Raw genomic sequence first — 21,137 nt, 5'->3', positions numbered from 1 at the left:
AAGAGGGCAGAGAAAACAAAGTCGGCTTCATTTCCATCAAGACTGTTCTAGAACAGGGCTTCTCAAACTTTAGCGTACACACACGTATCTTTTGGGGGCCTTGTTACAATGCAGACTTGTTTTCAGGAGGTCTAAGGTGGGCCTGAGTCTCTGCATTTCTAAATCAACTCCCAGGTGATGCCAATGAGGCTGTTCCGTGGACCACATTTTTGGGCAGCAAGGTTTAGAATACTTCCTTAACTCTGTTCAGTTCTGAAAAAACCCATGGAAGACAAGCTGAGTGAAAAATGTACATCCATTGGCCATGTTCTTGCAGGAGTGGTGAACAGCACTGGACACTTGCCAGAGGAAGGGCCAAACAGCCCAGAGAGCAAATGCACTTCACAGTGCCCCAAAGATAATCCACACCTTTAAAAGCAGAAGGAGGAAAAACTACTGGTCAAAGTCACTGGATTTTATACCTATTAAAGATTTGTAAAAGCCATAACTACAGTGAGGAGTTAAGTTTAAACCAGGTATTTTCCTTTTAAAGAGTATCTGCATTCCAACCTGAGACAGATAGAGGATACAGCGTAATAATTTATGCTCTTTTTGTTGATCTAAAGCCAAAGTTCCTGGGAGGGGAAATCATTTTAAATGACTTGTCTTCATTTATCCATAAATTTTTGAACGAGAAAAAGAACGGCCTCATCTTCTTGTTACTTGCTCATTCGTGATGTCAACAGGCTTCAAACCGGGATGCGAGCATCCTAGACACTCTTTCAAAGGGAAGCAAAAATAGATTGCTTGAGGGAAATCAATTTCCAGATTCTTAGCTTTCACCTGTACCTTCTCTTAAAATCGGATCTACCTAGAAGTTCGAGGCAGATTCTCCTTTTTCATTTCCCCTTTCCTAAGGGCCCTTCTCCCACTTGACGAAGTTATTTCCAAAATGTATTAAAAACCTCCAGGGCATGGGGAAAAAAAAAAAAGACAATTCCAAATACAGTACTTTTTAAATGAATTTTCCTCCGTTGGTAAACAAAACACTATGCCCAGCCTATGACCAATTGCTCACTCCCTGTCTTATGTGAGTATTTCGGATGTATTAAGGATGTATTAAGGATGATGGCATGACATCAGACCTCAGATATTCTGGCCTGTGATGGGATTTTCTGAATCCGTGTATATTGTAAAATGGAGAGGTAAAACACACTTTTCCACTTCCATGCCATGACTATTTTCAAGCTACATATTCCTCATAAAGACAAAGTAGAGATCATCCAGTGCTAAAAATTGCCCTGATTTTCATATATATAAAGCTAAGTGGGGATTTTCAGCTATTCCTAAAAGCCATCCTTAACTGTGCTATTAGCTGGAGATAAAAACACTTCCAATCGGCCCACTCAGTACAGTCAGTCAAGGCTATTTACCTTAAATCTAACTACATGGGGATAATGTTGATAAAATTCTGATGATTTAATAATGACTTCTTCCAGAGTATGTGTACTTCACGTAATAATGTAGGTGAGACCTATATTATCCAATTATATCATAAAACACATACTCTAATCTGTCAATGATAGTTTTACTCATTTTAGAAATACTTAATATTTTATATCCCCTTTTTTTTTTTTTACAGAAAATAAAAGTATATGCTGGCTGTAGGACCAGTTAGTTCTCACGGCATATGCTCTCTCACTGAATACAAAAGAAAAGTTAGAAGATGATGTCCAGGAAGAATGAAGCTCTTTCCGATTTTTTTTTAACCTGATTCTCAATGACTTCCAAATCCATACACCAAAGTTCAATGAGTAGACATGCACTTACGGAAGGAATACCATGCTCTCTAGCACACTCCTCGCTTCACAGATAACCTACAATTTTATACATCATCATTCCAAACTAAAGAGGAAAAACATTTTTATAAATTATAATGGGATTAAATAATTATATCACTTTAATCTTGATTACTTTTGTAATTATAAGATCCGTTCCCTAACTTATGTTTTTAGTGATTTTTAAAATAGTCCTTCAAAAAAAATCCACAGCATTGTTAATTTGAATGGAAAATTCAAATGAAGACTGACTTTGCCAACTAGGTAAGAGACATTTCAAATAACCTGGCGAAGTTAAACCTGTGATTCCACGAGTTCATCAGTTGTTTTCATTCTCCTCTAAATGTCAACAAAAGCTTCGTAACGTAGCAAATTTCCTCTAGCTGTTGAATATTTATTTTCTTGTATCATTCGAAAGCTTGATACTTCCCCGAAAATATTCCTCCTGTTTTTCTATTCCGTGTCTTCCATTTCATACTGATGGCTGAGGTTAATATCGGGTCAGACCACGCTAGTCCTTCATTCAAAGTCTTCAAAGACCTTCCCCTCTCGTTTAGAGTAAAAGCCAGTGTCAGTTCGAGGGCCACAAAGCTCACCCTACCTCATCTGCCCCTACAGCCCCTCACCTCTGCGAGCAAATCCATCATATCCCCCTCTTTCTCACTCTGCCAGAGTCACACTAACCTCTCACACCTGCCAGGCAAACTCGGGGCCTCTGAACCTGCTGTTCCCAAGCCTGGAACTCTTTTCCTTACCTCCTTCATGTTTCAACTCACACGCAACGTCAGTATGGCCTCCCGACCACTGCCACGCGACTGCAGTCCCCCCCACCACAGCACTCCTTAAGCCTCTTCTCCTTAGACCTTTTCCCCCACAGCACTTATCACTATATCACTAGACCCGATGTGATCACGAAGGAAAATTTCCCCAAATTATGAACAGTCGGACAAGCGAGAATGGGCGAGTTCGCATGGAACGTGTCCTATTAGTGTTTGCTTTCCGGGCACTTCCGTGCACTGTTTTATCAGGGCCTAGAACATAAGAGATGCTCAATAAATACCAGTTGACTAAATAAACAGCAATGATGTCTATAGTATATTGCTGACACTAAATGAGGTAAATGTTATTTCTACATTGGCAATAACTTTTCACTAAGCTTAGAGGGAAATTTCTTTCACTTCTTTCTTTAGTTGCCAAGCACTTTCATAATACTGAACCAAAGGATAAAATAATAATCTACAACAAGAGGTGATTTCACCCACCAGAGGGCATTTGGCAGTGTTTAGAGATACTTTTGATTGCCACAACTGAGAACGGGGAGTGGGCAGGAGGGCATCTATAGGGCAGAGGGCAGGGATGCTGCTAAATACCTAGAATGCACATGACCGCTCCCACAACAAAGAATAGAATTAGCTCAAATGTCAAGTGTCAAGGTTGAGAAACCCTGAATAAAACAATATTCTGTTCCCAGAAAAATAATACTACAGATAAAAGATCTTCAAAAGAGCTTTCAAAAGATTTCTCTAATATTCTTTGCCAAAAAATTTAGAATCATAGTTTCAGCCTATATATTTTATAGATGAAAAACTAAGGATTATCATCACAAAGCCAGTCACGCTGAGACCAGAGCACAGATTTCAGGATTCTCAGTCAGTGCACTTGCCTTCTTTAAATTAGCAAGGATGATTCTATTACAATGAGAACCTAACCTAAATGGTTTTCTAACTCTACTTAATTAGAACAAAAGTAGGCCATAATATTTCTGTAGCTGACATGACCTAAATTAGCATGTGATACAGTTGGTGTCACTGTTCACAATGGCTCAAAAGTAGAGAACATTTTTTAAGAAAAAAATTCTAACCCATAAAAAAACCACGTGCATATCACAGAACCTTGGGAAAAAAGTGAAAAGTACAAGAAAATAAAAACATCCATGATGCAAAATTCATCATTTCTAGCAACATTTTTGTGTACGTACATCTTTCTATAGAACTAAAACATTTGCTCAGAATTTTAGTAACCTCTGAATAATTCTGAAACTATAGAAACATTCACTTACTTGTCCTCTGCCAGGATTTTCCTTTGGAACAAGCAGAGATACCACTGGTCCATATTTTTGACATTCCTCTTTTACGTCCTCTACAACATCTGATTATGAAAACACAGAACAGTAACCACTTTGCTGTAATTACCAAGCATTCATTATTTAAAAATTTTAAAGCATCAAAGAATTCAGAAATCCATATCTAAGTAAAGAGGTCATTTTCTACATCTAAAACTAAGCTTAAGAATAATATAAATTCAATGCACTTAATAATTCTTTTTATATGTTAAATTTAACATTTTGAATAGTTAATATTAAAATGATTTTAAAAACAAAACAGGGGCGCCTGGGTGGCTCAGTCGTTAAGCATCTGCCTTCAGCTCAGGTTATGATCCCAGAGTCCTGGGATCGAGCCCCGCATCAGGCTCCCTGCTCGGAAGGAAGCCTGCTTCTCATACTTCTCATACTTCCCCTGCTTGTGTTCCCTCTCTCATTGTCTCTCCCTCTCTGTCAAATAAATAAAATTTAAAAATAAATAAATAAATAAATAAATAAATAAATAAAAACAAAACAAGTCTTCTTCCCACTTTTCCAACTGCCTCTCTTCCTCTCCCTGAAGGCAACATCAGTTTCTTCTGCATCCTTCCATAAATAGTATAAGCTTATACAAGCAAACATGATCATATATGTTTTCTAAAAAAATTCCAATCTTGCTTTTCCTTTACTTACACATTGCATCTTTAAGATTCTTTAATATCACTGTGTGAAATTTTCTCATTTGTTTTTATGGCTGTGTAGTTATTTCAGCTTATGAGTGATCAATAAATTCTCCACTGTGTCCCCTACTACTAAATAAACTATTTCCAAATGTTTTGCCCTTATAAATACTGTAATAGATAAACCTGTATATATCTCATTTCACTTATATATTTCCAAGTTGACTCTAGAAGTGGAACTGTGAGGACAAAATGAATATGAATTTGTAATTTTGTTTTAGAATTACCAATCTGCCTTTCATAAAGTTTAGCAATTTAAACTCTCTCCAATGATGTGAAGTGTATTTTGAAAATATTTTTTTACATTCTACCCATAAGAGGGTTATCGAATATTTTCACCGTCAATATGTTAGGTGACAAAGATCTCACTGTACGGTTTTAATGAGCATTTTGATAAATGAGAATGAAGTAGAGGAGACAGAGGTGCACATCCTCTTCTATAAACTGTCTACTGATATCCTTTACCCACTATTTATCCGGTTGACATATAAGGGCTCTGTGTTTGTCTGTGTTAAGAGCTATGAAGTTAAGTAATTTTTCCCTTTATTTTCTTGATTTGGAATCTTGATCTTAATCTTGATTTACAATCTATTTTGGTCTAAACTGGAAGGTTTGAATCCAACTTCCTGCCCAACCAGCACCAAGATTACAAGACAGCCATCCCAACATGTATGATTTCTAGCTAAGCAAGTTCCCCTACCACTAGTAAGCATTATCTGATGACGATCTTGCTAATCAGAACAAAGGTATTGAATGCTACTATATTGTCTGTTGCACTTTAGTTTTTAGAGTCTCTCTCTTTTTAAAGATGTATTTATTTGAGAAAGAGAGGGAGAGAGTGCGTGCGCAAGAGCCGGGGAGGGGGAAAGGGGGTGCATGCTCCAGAGCCGGGGAGGGGAAGGAGAGAAGCAAACTCCCTGCTGAGCACGAGACATGGGGCTTGATCATGACATCATGAGATCAGGACATGAGCCAAAACCAAGAGTCGGAGGCTCAATCAACTGAACCACCCAGGAACTCCAGTTCATGTAAGATTTCTTTTTTTAAGATTTTATTTATTTATTTGAGGGGGAGAAGGGAGAGGGAGAAGCAAACTCCCCGCTGAGCAGACGGCCCAACACGGGGCTCAACCCCAAGATCATTACCTGAGCCGAAGGCAGACACCTAACTGAATGAGCCACCCAGGCGCCCCTCATGTAAGATTCTTAAACACTAAGATTTAACAGCAACATCTAAACACTCAATGTATTTATAAGCAGGAGAAAAAAAAGGCGTTATACAAGATACAAAGAAAAGAGTAGGTACAGTATGCCCAAGCTTGAGTTTTATAGAGATAAAAATTATTAGGAGAATTCGGTGATGAAGACAGTAGGTATACGGACTTCCAGGGCACTGAGTAGTGTCTTTAGAATCCCCGATACCACAATGACCTGATTAAAACAACGTTGACGGCAAGACTATTCTTTCGCATAAATAGGCACCCTGAAAAGTTGAGGTTGCAGATTCTTACAACTACTACAGATTCAAAGAAATTATGTTTCTTTCATTTATCACATAAATAAAGCTCAGGAATACAAAATAATTTCCCCTTACAAGAGATAGTGGGGTCAAGTCAGCTTTATCTGTAATGGTCTAATTTTCCACAAAGAAAATGTTTAATACGAAGTAACTGATACTTTTAAATTTTGTTGTTTTAGTCCATTCACCACTCTGCTTTCAGACTGCTCTTAAGAAAACCTCAGTCTGACTATAGCTCTCTCCTATTTTAACTTTTTAATGGTTCTTTATTGCATTCAACAAAGAACAAATATTTATTGGGTACTTACAAGCCAGGGACTTAGATTCTACCCCTGGTATAAAGTTCTTTTGTGTCATATTGCAATGTTATCATCTCTCAGATAAAATCCAAATTCTTTAACATAGCAAACGAATCTGTTACGCATCTGTATTCTTGGCTATTTAACTTCAACTGATTGCTCCCCAATAAATATCCTTAGAGCCACACTCCAGTTCACTATTCTCAGAACATGCCACACTTTCTCTCATCTCTCTTTGTGCCATTTCCTCACCAACCCCTCAACTTTTAGCCAAGCAATTCCACCTACTAACAGAGCTCAGATATCACCCCCATAGACACATCCTCATGGGTCACTCAGCATGAGTTAAGTCCCTTTCCTCTCTGCCTCTGTGTATTACCCTACTTTCAGATTTATCAAAACTCTAACCATTTGTTGCTATAACTGTCTCTCTTACACTAAAGACAAGGAATAATCCTATAGTGGCAAGTACAGAGCCAGTCCTCAGTAAACACATCTCGAAGGAATGAGTTGTTAAAAGCAAAACCAAGAGCTAAGACAGAGAAATGGAAGCACAAGGCAGGACTAGAAAGAACAGATGGAAGGAACATGCTGGGAAAATTAATCTATTAATTCAGTAAAGGCTTATGAAATGTAAAGGAGTCCAAAAGGCCCAAGGAATCATCTTAGCCTACACAGGCTGCTATAACAAGATGCCACGGACTGGGTGGCTTCCACGACACACATTTATTTCTCCAGGACTGAGGGCTGGAATTCCTACAGCAAGGTGTAAGCAGATTCAGGGTCTGGTGTAGCCGGCTGCCTTCCTGCCATATCCTCACATAGTGAAGAGAGCTCTCCTGTTTCTTCCTCTTTTTTAAAAGGTCGTTAATTTGGGGGCACCTGGGTGGCTCAGTTGGTTAAGCGTCTGCCTTCAGCTCAGGTCATGATCCCAGGGTCCTGGGATGAGTCCCACATCGGGCTCCCTGCTCAGCAGGGAGTCTGTTTCTCCTTCTCCCGCTCCCCCCCTGCTGTGCTCTCTCTCTCTCTGTCAAATAAATAAATAAAATCTTAAAAAAAAAAAAAAGAGGTTGTTAATTCGGACATGAGGGCCCCACCCTTAGGACATAACCTAATCCTATTAAATCCGAAAGGCTCCAACTCAAAATACTATCACACTGGGGCCTGGGGCTTTGCCACATGATTTTGGGGGGGAGGGACATATCCAATCTATAGCAGAAATCAAAAAGTGAGGTATTTTAGAAATCATGTAGTTCAATATCCTCAATTCAATACGTCTACTCTAGAGTTAGTTACAAAAGACATTAAAATACAATTTAGGAAGCAGTTACCTTCGTATTCCTCTTCATTCTCAAGATAATCATCATCCAGCACATTCAGTAGTCTTAGCACTGGAGTAGGAAGCATCACCAGATCTTCAATATGAGGGGCTGTTAAGGTTCATTTTAACACGGTTAAATGTAAACTCACCAAAATAAATGGATGAACACGAGGCAAAGCTCTGATGTCTTATCTGATTGTCAAATGACCAAGAAAAAATAAAAGACATATACAACTTACCGAAAGGAATGCTAAAGAAAGGGCTGCACAATGCCATTTCAGCAGGAATTCTTCTGAGTGGATCATCATGAAGCATGCTAAAACACAAAAACATGTATCTTTATCATTATGGTCAAATCTTTTGAAAATGAGGGGCACCTGGGTGGCTCAGTCGGTTAAGCGTCTGCCTTGGGCTCAGGCCTGGGATTGAGTCCCGCATCAGGCTCCCTGCTCAGCGTGGAGTCTGCTTCTCCCTCACCCTCTGCCTGCCACTCCCCTGCTTGTGCTCTCTCTCTCTCACAGAAATAAATAAAATCTTTTAAAAAATCTTTTGAAAATGAAACCATTAAAGAAAATTAAAATGTCTAAATGTTCATCACAACATTAATTATATTAGCATGGCTTACTGAGCCATTCACCTACAAAAAATATAAAAGCTATTTCTTTTTTTCTTTTTAAGATTTTATTTATTTATCTGAGAGAGAGAGAGAGAGAGAGAGAGAGAGAGCACAAGCAGGAGAGGGGCAGAGGGAGAGGGAGAAGCAGACTCCCAGTGAGCAGGAAGCCCGACACAGGACTCAATCCCAGAACCCGGGATCATGACCTAAGCCGAAGGCAGACACACTTAACCGACTGAGTCACCCAGGCACCCCAAAGCTATTTCTTTTTTTTTTTTAAGATTTTTTAAATTTATTTGAGAGAGAGAGAGAATGAGAGAGAGAGAGAGAGCACACGAGAGGGGGGAGGGTCGGAGGGAGACGCAGACTCCCTGCTGAGCAGGGAGCCCGACACGGGACTCGATCCAGGGACTCCAGGATCATGACCTGAGCCGAAGGCAGTCGCTTAACCAACTGAGCCACCCAGGCGCCCCCCCAAAGCTATTTCTGAGTAAATGGTTCAGTAACTCATGAAACAAACTTATGGCACAATATTATATTTTAATTTAAAATGACGTTTTTGATTAATAAATGCAACATAGGAAAGTGATCCATACTATATAACATTAAGTGAAAAAAAAAAAAGCTAGACGTAAATTTAGGGTAATCTAAATTAAAAAAAAAAGATGACGGTGACATGATTTCTGAATTCTATCAAATCCCACTAATAACAGCACAACTTGGTAACAAAATCAAAAACCCATGGATGACATTTACAACAAAACTAAGTAACCCCAATAAATGCTAAAATACAAGAGGCTAGGGACAAACCATCAATAGTAGTAAGCCTTGCACCAGATCAACATCTGTGTGGAAGGAAGAAGAGAAAAGCAACAGATGATCTGATGAAGCAGAGAAAATAACCCAAAGTATCCAACAGGTCCTCACTGCAAAGCTCAGTAAGCCAAATGGAGAAAAGCAACTGTAACTACAAGGGGTTATACATTCTAATTCCAAGTGAATGCAAGGAGTCCTCTGTAAAATCTGAAGGGGTTGGAATAATCTAGACATTATGACTTCTCAAAACTAACTAGCTGAAGCTCCCTCCCAGGGCAAAGTCCTACTGAGAACAGAAATCTTAAAAATGGAATCGAAATTGAGTAGGAGAGGGTAAATAAAAATTGACAGAGAGAGAGACACCAGGAAAAAAGGAGTGGAGGGGAAGAGCCAGGAGATTTCAGAATAAAAACACCCCCCCCCCTTTTTAACATTACACAAAAACAAGAGAAGGAGCCCTACACAATTAGAAAAGCTATCCCAACTACACCTTCTTCTATAAGTTTAGGAAATGAATTTCATATAAAAATGAACCACATAAAAAGCACTGCTAACCAAATTATTACACAAAAGACAAGAACTGCAAAATGATAGCCCCGAGGCAATGAATGCATGCCAGAAAGACATGATCAGAACACAGATTGACACTATAATCTACTGTTTCAAAATGAGCAAAAGATGTTTTTTAAAATGATAAAAGATATGAAAGAGCAACATAAATTTAAATTAGAAAATCTCAATAATTAGGTAATAGAACTCAAGAAAGAATTAGAAATAGAACAAAAAAATCATTTCATAAAATAAAGCTAGAAGAACTTATAAGGATGAACAAACACAAGAGATAGTATCTTAAAGATAAACAGAAGGCAGAAAAGAACATTTTTAAAAATCCAAAAAGAAATAGGGACACCTGGGTGGCTCAGTCAGTTAAGCATCTGCCTTCAGCTCGGGTCCTGGGATCAAGTCCCGCACTGGGCTCCTTGTTCAGCAGGGAGCCTGCTTCTCCTGCCTGCCGCTCCCCCTGCTTGTGCTCGCTCGCTCTCTCCCTCTCTGACAAATACATAAAATCTTAAAAAAAAAATCAAAAAGAATACAAGAGATAAAAAAAATTCAAGAGAAAGTAATGAAAATGAGTACTGTCAAAGAAAATCCAATATATGTAGAATAGGAGTGCCTGAAGGAAAAAACCAAAGCAAGAGAATGAATACTAAAAGCAGTAATTTAAGGGGCGCCTGGATGGTTCAGTCGTTAAGCGTCTGCCTTCGGCTCAGGTCATGATCCCAGGGTCCTGGGATCGAGCCCCGCATCGAAGCAGGAAGCCTGCTTCCCCCTCTCCCACTCCCCCCTGCTTGTGTTCCCTCTCTCACTGTCTCTATCAAAAAAATAAAATCTTTAATAAAAAATAACTAAATAAATAAAAACAGTAATTTAAGCACACCTTCCTAAAACAAACGAGCAAAAAGATCTGAAACTATCTATTTTCCTGAGAATATCAACCCAGAACAATCAAAATCAAGATATATTCCAGTAAAATCAATTAACTTTGAAGGAGATGAAATTGTCTGGCCATCTAGACAAAAAAGACCAAGTGCTTTTTTAATATAAAGACAATTAGAAGTGTCTTTAGCCTTTTCAACAGCAACACTACAAGCCAGAATAAAATGGGAGTAATATGTTTAAGACACTCAAGGAAAAAAAGTATGCCACTCATTTTCAAATCCAGATGAACAGACTCTCCAGTATAAGAAGCACAACTGACCACTGGCCCACAAGAACTCAGAGAACGTTAATCCTATGGCCTCTAGAGATCAAGCTTCAGAAACTAAAACGATGAGAGAGACAGCCCACAAGGACCAGGGGTGAACAGTAACGTACAGTTACACGTGGAACTGAGAATAAATTCGAGTGTTAAAACAGAGTGTATGGCATGTAATGGTTATATGATCTGATGATGAAGATACAACTATTTTTCAAATGGAGGAAGAATGGGAAAAGCATGTGCAAAAATAATCATTTTCAATAATCTTCCTAGAGTATTATGATTCTGAGACTGTTTTCATGTAAGCTGGAATAAAGCAAATGAGTAATTATAAAATATTCTAATTCTAGCATTCCCCTTGTCCTTAAGAACCAGATTTCTTCTTCGATGTCCAAGAAAATCAGATTTCTTGACATAGAAGGAGAAAGAGAGAGATGTGAAACAGAAGTTAAATAAAACCTCTGTGGTCTTGAATGTGAATTGGAAATACCAGTATGAACTCCGTCCACTTAAAATAAGGCCTAGAAACAATGACCGTCCCAGTAGCAAAGAGTATTCCTAAAATCCAGACTGTGTTTTTAAAATACTATTTCCTACTAAAAGAAATCAGGCTTCTCGAAGAAAGAAATCTGGCTACTTCCAGGTCTGGGGCAGGAAATGTATAAGATGAATTGGGAACATCCTGTCACATCAGAGAGCAAAGAAGCTGTAAAAGGTAATAAGGCCCACCACAACCAACTTAAACGGCTCACATTCATCAAAGATGGGGCCATTTTAGCTTCAATTAGGATAAGAACTGCAATGAGTTGCAGTTACCAAATCAAAACACACTGAACTTTCAAAAGGAAATGGTGGCCCCTATGGAGGATGACAGGGAATCAACTCATTATGAAAACTAGGAAATAAAAAGAGAGAGAGAAATCAAGCATTTACTTTGTCTTTGGTTAACCAAATGAAGCAGAATGACAGAATGAGAACATCCCATTCTGCAGCCCCTAACAAAGTAATGGATCCAGGCACTGAATGTTAACAGTTACTAACACATAAAATAGAGATGGTTACATTATGTGCCTCTTTATAAAAGAACACAATACCGTCTACAGTCATGTCCCCCTCTGCAAACTGCACCCCTCTAGATACAACTACCAATATACAGGAAAAACAAAGAAATATATTAAGCTATACCAGGATTAACAGAACCAGCAAAATTCAGATTGCAGACAGCTATATTGAGCCAACACCCAGGTTGTCCAACCAAAAAAAACAAGGAAAAAGCGGGGTAAAAGATGGAAAAGGACCTTTCAGATTAAAGGACACTTAAAAGGGGGGCGCCTGGGTGGCTCAGTCGGTTAAGTGGCTGCCTTCGGCTCAGGTCGTGATCCCAGCATCCTGGGATCGAGCCCCACGTCAGGCTCCCTGCTCAGCGGAGAGCCTGCTTCTCCCTCTCCCTATGCCTGCCTGCCACTCCCCCTGCTTGTGCTCTCTCTCTCTCTCTCTCTCTGTCAAATAAATAAATAAAATCTTAAAAAAATAAACAAATAAATAAAAGAAACTTAAAAGGGATTTTTGTTTAGAAAAGGAACACTAAACCATAGTGTTTAAGGATGTACGCTACAATGAAAACAAGGAAGTAATTACCATAAAAGTCAGGGCAGTGGCTACTTTTAGGGAGGAAGAAGGTCTGAAAATTAAGATGGGGACACAGAGAATTTCTGGGGTAGCTGGCAAAGTTTTATTTCTTGACCTGAATGGTAAATACAAGAATATTCTTAAGGATCCATGAAGTTAACATTTGTTTTCAGTATCCGTGTTTTATTCTACAATAAAAAAAAGGTTCAAATGATTGGCACACACACACAGTAAAATACATAGAAAAAATACTGAAAAGAAATACACCAAAGTGCTAACACTAGAGAGTAGGTTTATAATTTTTATTTTGCTGATCACAATTCTCTGTAGCTTCCAAATTTAGTGTTAGTTGCACAATCAAGAGGGAAAAGATCCCAAATAACAAAGTCAATACTAGCAGCTCTTTCTGCCCACGGGTCCGTCCCCATGCTTTAATAAAATCACCTTTTTGAACCAAAACAAAGTCAATACTAGAACTTACATGATTTGACTTCCAAGTTAGAACCCATTACATAATTTCACAATGCCATCTTTTCCATGTAAAATGTCACTTGTAAATCTAATACGAATCAGATAGTAACAGCTATTGAAAACTAATTTGTAAAACACACATACACAAATAAGTGCGAATAAAATTTTTAAGGTCTTATCTGAGTAAATTCTGCAGACTGTAATGTCCATTTCCTGGTTTTGATATCGTACTACAGTTATGTAAGATGTTACCACTGGGGGAAACTGGGTGAAGGGTACACAGACCTCTCTGTAACATTTTTGCAACTTCCTGTGAATCTGTAATTATTTCGAAATAAAAAGCTCTAAAAAAAACAACCCCCCAAAAAACCTAGTTGGAAGGTTTATAAGGTCATTATTCCAAAGAAAAAATAATATTCTGACTTGATCGAGAGATCAATCCTTTTGCAACATAATTATTTTGTTATTCATTTCTGGCCCATAATGCTAGAAATGTGAAAGGCCAACTATGTGATAATACACATTATGTCTTATTTTAAAATATCTAATGTGTTTGGACCTACTCAGAAATCAGAAACATTATATCTGTCCCCAGAGTTTCCAGCAGTTAATTATTTAAAGTATAATACATAGCTACCTTATTTTAAACTTTTTTTTTGGTAGTCCAAAAGCAAACTCAGTCTTTAGTTAATAAAGACGCTCTTTAAAAACCTACTTTCAAAAAAACCCTAAAACAAACAAAAAAACCAAAAACCTAATTTCCACCAAGTATATAGGGCTGCCAGAGCTACAAGAGGCCTATCAAAGATACAGCTGCCAGGAAGAGCCTCTAGGTGATCACCAGAAATAATATAAATCCATTCAGTAAAATCCAAACAAAAACACAACAAAAATAAGCTTTATATAATAAATGTACACACAGGAACTTGAAAGTACACATGATGTACCTTTTGATAAGGTCTCTTAGGTGATAGGCTGGAATTGCGGCATTCACCACTGCTTTACTGGCAAATATGTGATCAATAATAGCAGAACTGTTTGCCTAAAAAAAGGGAGAAAAGTCTTCCTTTGGTTATTCAATTCATTCTGTATTTAGTGAGTACTAGCCACATAGCACTGTACTGTTTGGTAGGTAAAATGCAACAGAAAACACTCTCTTCTGAGAGCTTATAATCTTATTGGAGGAGATTATGTGCATAACTGTAAGCTTCTAGAGGAAGAACTTTTTTCTCTATTCTCAGCACCTAGCACAGTACCTGGCACTCTATATGAATATTTACTAGATGAATGAGTAAGAACAAATGCCAAAGCAACCATATCAAAATGTAGTTTAATACAAAGTGAGAAAATGAATGTGTGCCAGTAGAGTACTGGGTGTCTTGATGAGGAGTCTTTTAACTGTTTTCAGATACAAGTAAACTATCAGAGAGAAAGTAATGCAGTATTTAAAAATTGCATCCATCACATTATTCATCATACTCTAAATCCTATGGAACATAACTTTTCTGAGTACTGTGCTTTCTCAGAATGTGGAAGTGTATACACAAGTAAAAAGACCAATACCATCCTTAATACTAAAATTTTCTGAATACTTACTGTTACTATAGGCCACATGCTATGCTAAGAACTAGGTAGCATTTATTTTTTAACCTCAATATTTCTGTGAGAAAAATGCTATTATGCTCATTTTACAGAAAGTAAACCATGGTTCAGTAACGCTAAATAACTTAGTTTAAGAGGTGAAGGCAAGATATGAACCCTAGTAGTTTGACCTCAGAGCCCAAACTCATACTCGCTTGGCAATTTTGTCTCCACAGAAGATTATTAAAATATAAAATACTGTTTTTATTTAGAGGGGTGAATACTGAGGATTTCATACACACCATACTCCAAATTACATACAAAATGCCTGAATGTGACTTAGTTCTGATAAGCTCAGGGCCAAGCAGATACAGTCCAAAGGTCTCAAAGACAGTCAAAACTAATGCCAAGTAATTGATCTGTATTTGGATTAGTGCTGAAGAAAGAATACTTGGCCTCTTGATTGTGTGAAAGTACCAATGCAGAATAACGATACTAGTTTTACTTGCACGGTAGCATTTTTTGCCAAAAGCAAGCATTAGGTACACCCACAAGACAATTAAAGCATTCCTTCCAGGAACATTTCTAGAAACAGATGACTAAGGGCTGAAAAGAAATAAAACTCTACATGGCACAATAGCCATACACAAATTATATATTACTAGATGCTCAAAAAATACTTGTTGCTTAATATCAAAACCAATGATGATTCCTAAACATTGTATTATTTATCAAACCTCTAGCCTAAAGGATACTGATACCATCAAAGCATTTAGGCCCCAGAATACGTTTGAAAACATAATATAGTTAATTCCTAAGTTATGATCATACAAAAAGTTTGTTGTTATGTCAGAGATTTGGAATTTAGAACTCATGTTCCCACAGAAACAATGTTATAAACAGTACTCACTTTACCAGAATCGCTCATATATGGACTATAAATTAATATAAAGCACGGTGGAACTTGGCCAGAATGCTAAACTCTGAATAGGAAGAACAGAATATGGAGCCCAGGTCTGGACATCCGGTGGTAAGATCTGGAGCAAGTGCCTTACATATCTGTGCCTCCAGTTCTTCGTTTGTAGAATAACCAATACACTCTCTAATGATCCTCACAGAATTGTTAGGGAATTCAATGAGGTTGTGCATTAAAATACTTTATAAAGTATTAACTGTAAAGCTTTATGTAAAGATTATCATGAAATTTATACTTGTAATATTGTAGGATGTAGTATAACTAAATCACTTCTGCTTTTTTTGGAAATATGCATTTATTCGTTTTATCGAGCACTTATTACACACCGGGCCCCAGGCTAAGATCAGTAAGTACGCAGTACTCACTAGCACATCTGTAGCTATGAAAATAAACAATAGCACTTAAGGTACCAAAAATGCAGGAAGAGGAGTATGTCAGAGATGAAGTAAACAGCGTCCCCAGTGAGAATCGTTATAAACTGAGTACTCTTAAATCAGAATTAAGGACTCCAAAGGAAAGCACTGGTACAGTTTACCTTCCATTCCTGAGATCTGACGGTATGTTTCAGTTTCATTCCTGAGAACATTTCCAGTAAAATGATTCCTAGGCTCCAAAGATCAACAGCTGAGGTACATTCTGTATCACTCTGCAGGCCAGCCTGGGCCAAGCAATTTTGCAGTTCTGCTTCTGGAGCCCGATACCCATCTGTCTGAATATACTTCACATCCTAAAGAAGATGAGTAAATATTACAACCAATAAAAAACTGTTCACTTTCCTTCCATCACCACAGCGTATTTACTTCTCTTAAAGTATAATAAACCACTGCCAAACTGAATGCCAAAAAAACTTTTAGTCCTTGGCTACCCTAATTATTTGGTTCATTAACTGGGCACTTCTCACAGGCAACACAGCAGCTCTTTTCTTTAGTCTCTTGTCTGTTAGGCACTGTTGATAAATAAGGACACTCTGCAAAGAGGTGACAAACCGCCAGAACTGTTACGTGCGTTCTGCCACAAGACAGAGCACCAACACTGAAGGCAGCAGTAATAATTACCTGTTAATTACCCTACCTAACCCAAACATCCACCCTTTTTTTACATGGTGGCAATGAAATCCTTTTTATTTGCTTCATCCCCAAGCATTTCAGTATTTTAGATAGAAATATCTCTTAAGTGTCGACCAAAGCCACCCTGTTATTAAATTATTTCTTACCTGATTGCCTTCTTTGAAGCTAAGTCCAAAGTCAATGAGTTTAAAACATTCATTCTCTGCACTCCACAATATGTTACGTGGTTTGAGGTCTGCATGGACATAACCCTCATGATGAAGAAAAGCAAGGGCCTCCAGAACATCCCTGGCACAATGCTGTATCATCCACATGGAACAGCCCTGATGACTGGAATATAAAAGCAATTCCGAAACACTGACATCCAGGAGTTCAAGCAACAGACAGCGTGATGGCACATTTGGAGAGAAGTGGATTGTAAAGACTCCATACAAAGTCACTAGAAAAAGAAGTAAGTTATAATGCTTTAAAAATCAGACTCAGAATAAGTTACAGCTAACACAGACAACTGCAGTGCCAATCTGGGATACTCTAGGCAAGGATTACTCAGATGAGCGTCACACTCCCACTGTAATTTATTTCTCCCAAAAGTAAGATTTTTTTGGCAACTGGGTTATTTTAATGAAACAAGATGAGAAAACCTCCCACAGCTCCTTACTAGTCAAAGATATTAAATATGGCACAATAATCAAATTGTATTTCACTAAGCACCAAGCAAAAATGATTAAAAATAAAATCCAAACCTTATGGACTCTTAAGATGAATATCACAACCCGCAAAAACAAAATTGGTTGAAAATTGGTTCTTGATCCAAAATAGCATTCTATAATCTGATATTAAAAGGAGGGGGAAAATAAATAAATATTACAAGACTAAGTCTTTCAAGATGACAATTTAACTTAATCTTGCAGCGATTCAACAAGTCCTCAAGCTTGCAAAAACTGCAAAAAAAATTTCACTCTTAAATACCAGGGTGTTATACACATCCTTTAGCGAGCACTTAAAAAAAAAAAAAAAGGCAACACTAGTGGTTAAGAAATTCTTCTCCAAAGTGGTAATATAAAAAAAGCAACTCTTCAAATTACACATAGATTACGCTTGCCAGGAAGTAAGACATTTCTTTATTAGCCAAAGCTATAACTAACTATAAACTCAGGGTCATGACAGTGAAGACTTTTCATAGATCATCAGTAACCATCATGTATCTTATATTTTGAACATCTAAATCATGTAACATAGTCTTACCAGGGTACAAGTATAAAGTGTTCCTAATTTTCACACTTCCAGAGGACTCCCATGTGAATACTGGGGTCATTTCGCCCAAATCCATACTAAATATGTATCAGGTAATATCTGTACGAGTTATTAGCATTATCACAAGCCCTAGATGGATTTCTCGTTTTTCACTGATAATGCAAAGATTCAAAATTTCCATACAAGAAATGACAAATCTAGCAAAGACATGTCTCCTTTCACTAGAAAAGATAACTCTACGCCAATAGGTGCTGCATTCTCCGATGCAAAACAGAACTTAATTGAGCATCTATTACGTGACACTGGGCAAAGCAGACCACCAACTCCACCCTACTGCAGAGTGAAGGGGGATGGGAAAGGGGCCTGGATCGGGTGACGAAGAGAGGGCCAGACCCACGTCTCCCGCCTTAAGGACAGGCGACGGAACGCCAGGCTGAGAGGGGGTGTACGGCTGGGCCGGGACCTGGGCAAGGAGGGAAGGGAGGCAGCGGCAATTACCGATGTTCCTGTGACCCTGCAACTGCTCCAGCGCCGCCCTCTCTTTGCGGAAACCATACTCGGCGGCCGAGGCCGCAGCGCCTGTGGTTCCCGGCGGTAAGAACTGCTTGAGGGCGCCGGGGGGCGAGCCGGGGGTGCCGCAGCAGCGCACCCGGTACACCGAGGCCGAGGAGCCGCTCCCCAGGCGGCTCTGTACCTGCCACAGCCGCCCGAAGGCTTCCAGAAACCGCGGCGGCTCCGCGCCCCACGCGCAGCCGGATCCCGCCATCGGTGTGGCCGGAGGGCACTGGCACGGCAGCTGAGGCGACGCCCGGGGCAGGCCGGCAGGGCCCGCGGTCACATCCCCGCCTGCCGGACCAGCGGCTCCGCAGGGAGGGGCCTGCAGCCGCCTCTCCGACTGCCGGGACCTCAGGCCGCCATGACACCGGAAACCGAGTGCACCCGGGTCCAGAAGCCGGAAGTAGAGGAAGAGCCAATCCTGCAGGCCCGAGGAGGCGGGCCCAGAAGGGGCGGGTCTAGAGCTGACCAGAGGAATTGGGTTTTGGAGAAAAGCCCAGAGCGTGAGTTGTTGAACTCCGGTGAAAGCTTCCTGTTTGAGGCCAACGCTAAGTGCTTTCTCAAACGTTACCAGAGACTAAGACTGGTCCTTTTTCTTGTTGAGGCCTGTCCCTCACCACTGGGAACCTAGGAGAATGAAGCCCAGCCTACATTTCTCCTAGACGGTATCCCAAGGGAAATAGCCCAGTTAACTGCAGGATCGGGTTCGCCACCACCCCCACCCCCTCACCCGGTCGCTAGCAGCCATAACTCTGGAAGCCCAGCCTCTGTGCTCCTTAGTCCACTTCACCTTATCAAAATGCATGCGCCCTGGGCGAACGTGGACCTTTTACTAATTTGTATGTTTCATGTATTCATTCAATTCTTTTGCTCATTTACAAACGTTCACTGGGTAGCAGATGTAGCAAACAAGAATCCCGATCCACAAACGAGGGTGTGCAATAAATGAAGCCTTTCTTATTTTTTTGTAATTCAACTTTACCTACTTCAAGCTCCATTAAGGTGGGGTGGCAGAAATTTAGTCTCAATTTGCCCCCATCCGCTTTTCCTCGGCTTTTGTCTAACTTCCCAGGCAGGTGGGGTAACACGTGGTGCAAAATGGAGAAGCTAAGGAGCCATCTGCTCTTCGGTATCCTGGGTCATCAACTTGTCTGGTTGCTGCTGAGATGTGCCTTATTTCTGTCTACAAGGCCCTTTCGGGGTCTGGAGTAGAGACAGCTCTGTGCATTTTCCTGCTATTTCTAACAAACGTTTTTCTCTATCTGAAGTCAATACTAATCTCTCAAGAGCTTGGGATTTGGGAATATAAAAATCAAATAAAACTAACAGGCTCTTCGAAGGCAATGAGCACAGGCGTCTACCTGCTTGCATAAAGGGAAGGCAGAGTGGGGAGAGCACTTAGGTCCTGAATAGAGAAAAGAGGCAAAATGGAAATGAACTTGGGCGCCCGGGTGGCTCAGTTGGTTAGGCGACCGCCCTCGGCTCAGGCCCAGAGTCCTGGGATCGAGTCCCGCGTCGGGCTCCCCCTGCTCTGCGGGGAGCCTGCTTCTCCCTCTGCCTCTGCCTGCCACTCCCCCTGCTTGTGCTCTCTCTCTCTCTCTCTCTCTCTGTCAAATAAATAAAATCTTTAAAAAAAAAAAGGGAAATGAACTTGGATTTCAAGTAACTTGGGTGGAGAGATTCAATTAAACATTGTATATCAATATGATCCAAGGAGAGAAGGTAAAAATGCTCTAAAGGAGGTGCAGATAAATTGCTAGGACTCTGTAGAAGAACTCTGAGCAATTCACATCTTAGAAAAGTGTGAGTAAAAAGAAGCATTTCGTTCCAGTCTATCTTGTTGAAAGAGCATATTGTAAATCAGAGAGAGAGTAAATGCTGAACTTGTAGAAGGTGACTAGGTCCTCCTTGTGAAAAATAACCATTGTTATAATCCATATCTTGGTTACATATAAGCCGTTCTCAATGCTACAAGCAGAAGTTACCAGTTTGAAGCCAATTTCCCGTAAAGCTTTCTTTCTTTTGCTTTTCCAACCTCTCTTACGCTGTGATGTCTTCCCTTTGCTCCGTGGCTGACAAGGTAAAGGAACTAAATTGTATAATTGAGCCACATTCAAAAGTGGTACCAAGAATAACCCAAAACAGATATGCCTTGGAATCCCTTTAAACAGAAGGGCTGGCCCATATTTTAATTGATGAGCTCTTGAAGATCCAAATCCTTCAAGCATGAAAGTAACGACTCTGTGGTTCCAGTCTCCAAAATGGCCCCCAGTGATCTTTGTCTCTTGGTGTTCATGATCTCTTATAGCACCTTTCACCTTGAAAAGGGCTGACCTATATAACAACAGGATATTGTGGAAATGATGGGGTGTGACTTCCTGGGTCATAAAAGACATTGCAGCTTCTACCTTGCTATCTGATCCCTTGTTTTGGGGGAAGCTAGCAGCCTTGTCTTGGAGACCCTCTAGACTTCTCCATAGGAGAAACGAAGGAACTGAAGCCTCCTGCCAACAACCATGTGAGTGTGCCATCTTGGAAGTGGCTTTTCCAGTCCCAGCGAAGCCTTCAGATGACTGTAGCTCTGGCTGAAAACTTGACTGCAAACTCATGAGAGACCTCTAAGCTAGAACCTCCCATC

The 21,137-nt window shown here is 39.7% G+C and overlaps 2 protein-coding genes and 1 long non-coding RNA gene across 4 annotated transcripts in view; 2 read left to right on the top strand and 1 right to left on the bottom strand.

Moving 5' to 3' along the window:
- UHMK1 (U2AF homology motif kinase 1) overlaps positions 1 to 18,865 on the bottom strand; it is a 25,786-nt gene extending 6,921 nt beyond the window's left edge. The window contains exons 1-8 of one of the 2 annotated variants that reach the window (XM_027610101.1): positions 18,443 to 18,865; positions 16,837 to 17,129; positions 16,159 to 16,350; positions 14,014 to 14,108; positions 8,015 to 8,091; positions 7,786 to 7,884; positions 3,877 to 3,965; positions 4 to 2,848 (exon numbers count right to left, since the gene is read on the bottom strand). In XM_027610101.1, coding sequence (XP_027465902.1) covers positions 2,750 to 2,848; positions 3,877 to 3,965; positions 7,786 to 7,884; positions 8,015 to 8,091; positions 14,014 to 14,108; positions 16,159 to 16,350; positions 16,837 to 17,129; positions 18,443 to 18,710 — 1,212 coding nt within the window. In that variant the 5' untranslated portion in view covers positions 18,711 to 18,865 and the 3' untranslated portion in view covers positions 4 to 2,749. Of the gene's footprint in view, positions 1 to 3; positions 2,849 to 3,876; positions 3,966 to 7,785; positions 7,885 to 8,014; positions 8,092 to 14,013; positions 14,109 to 16,158; positions 16,351 to 16,836; positions 17,130 to 18,442 lie in introns of those variants that run through there. The other variant, XM_027610100.2, reaches the window with a different exon arrangement.
- Positions 14,149 to 16,404, top strand: LOC113931911. Its single transcript, XR_003522910.1, has 3 exons — positions 14,149 to 15,677; positions 16,121 to 16,180; positions 16,276 to 16,404. It is a non-coding gene; the product is annotated as an uncharacterized LOC113931911 (long non-coding RNA).
- Positions 17,082 to 21,137, top strand: LOC113932653. Its single transcript, XM_027611944.2, has 4 exons — positions 17,082 to 17,107; positions 18,474 to 18,538; positions 18,586 to 19,002; positions 19,572 to 21,137. The coding sequence occupies exons 1-4, from the start codon at positions 17,082 to 17,084 to the stop codon at positions 19,709 to 19,711; spliced, it is 648 nt and encodes a 215-aa protein (XP_027467745.1). The 3' UTR covers positions 19,712 to 21,137.

Source organism: Zalophus californianus, chromosome 10, assembly GCF_009762305.2.
Source record: "Zalophus californianus isolate mZalCal1 chromosome 10, mZalCal1.pri.v2, whole genome shotgun sequence".
NCBI lineage: Eukaryota > Metazoa > Chordata > Mammalia > Carnivora > Otariidae > Zalophus > Zalophus californianus.
The sequence above is the reverse complement of the archived record's forward strand: the minus strand, read 5'-3'. Positions and strand labels throughout refer to the sequence as shown.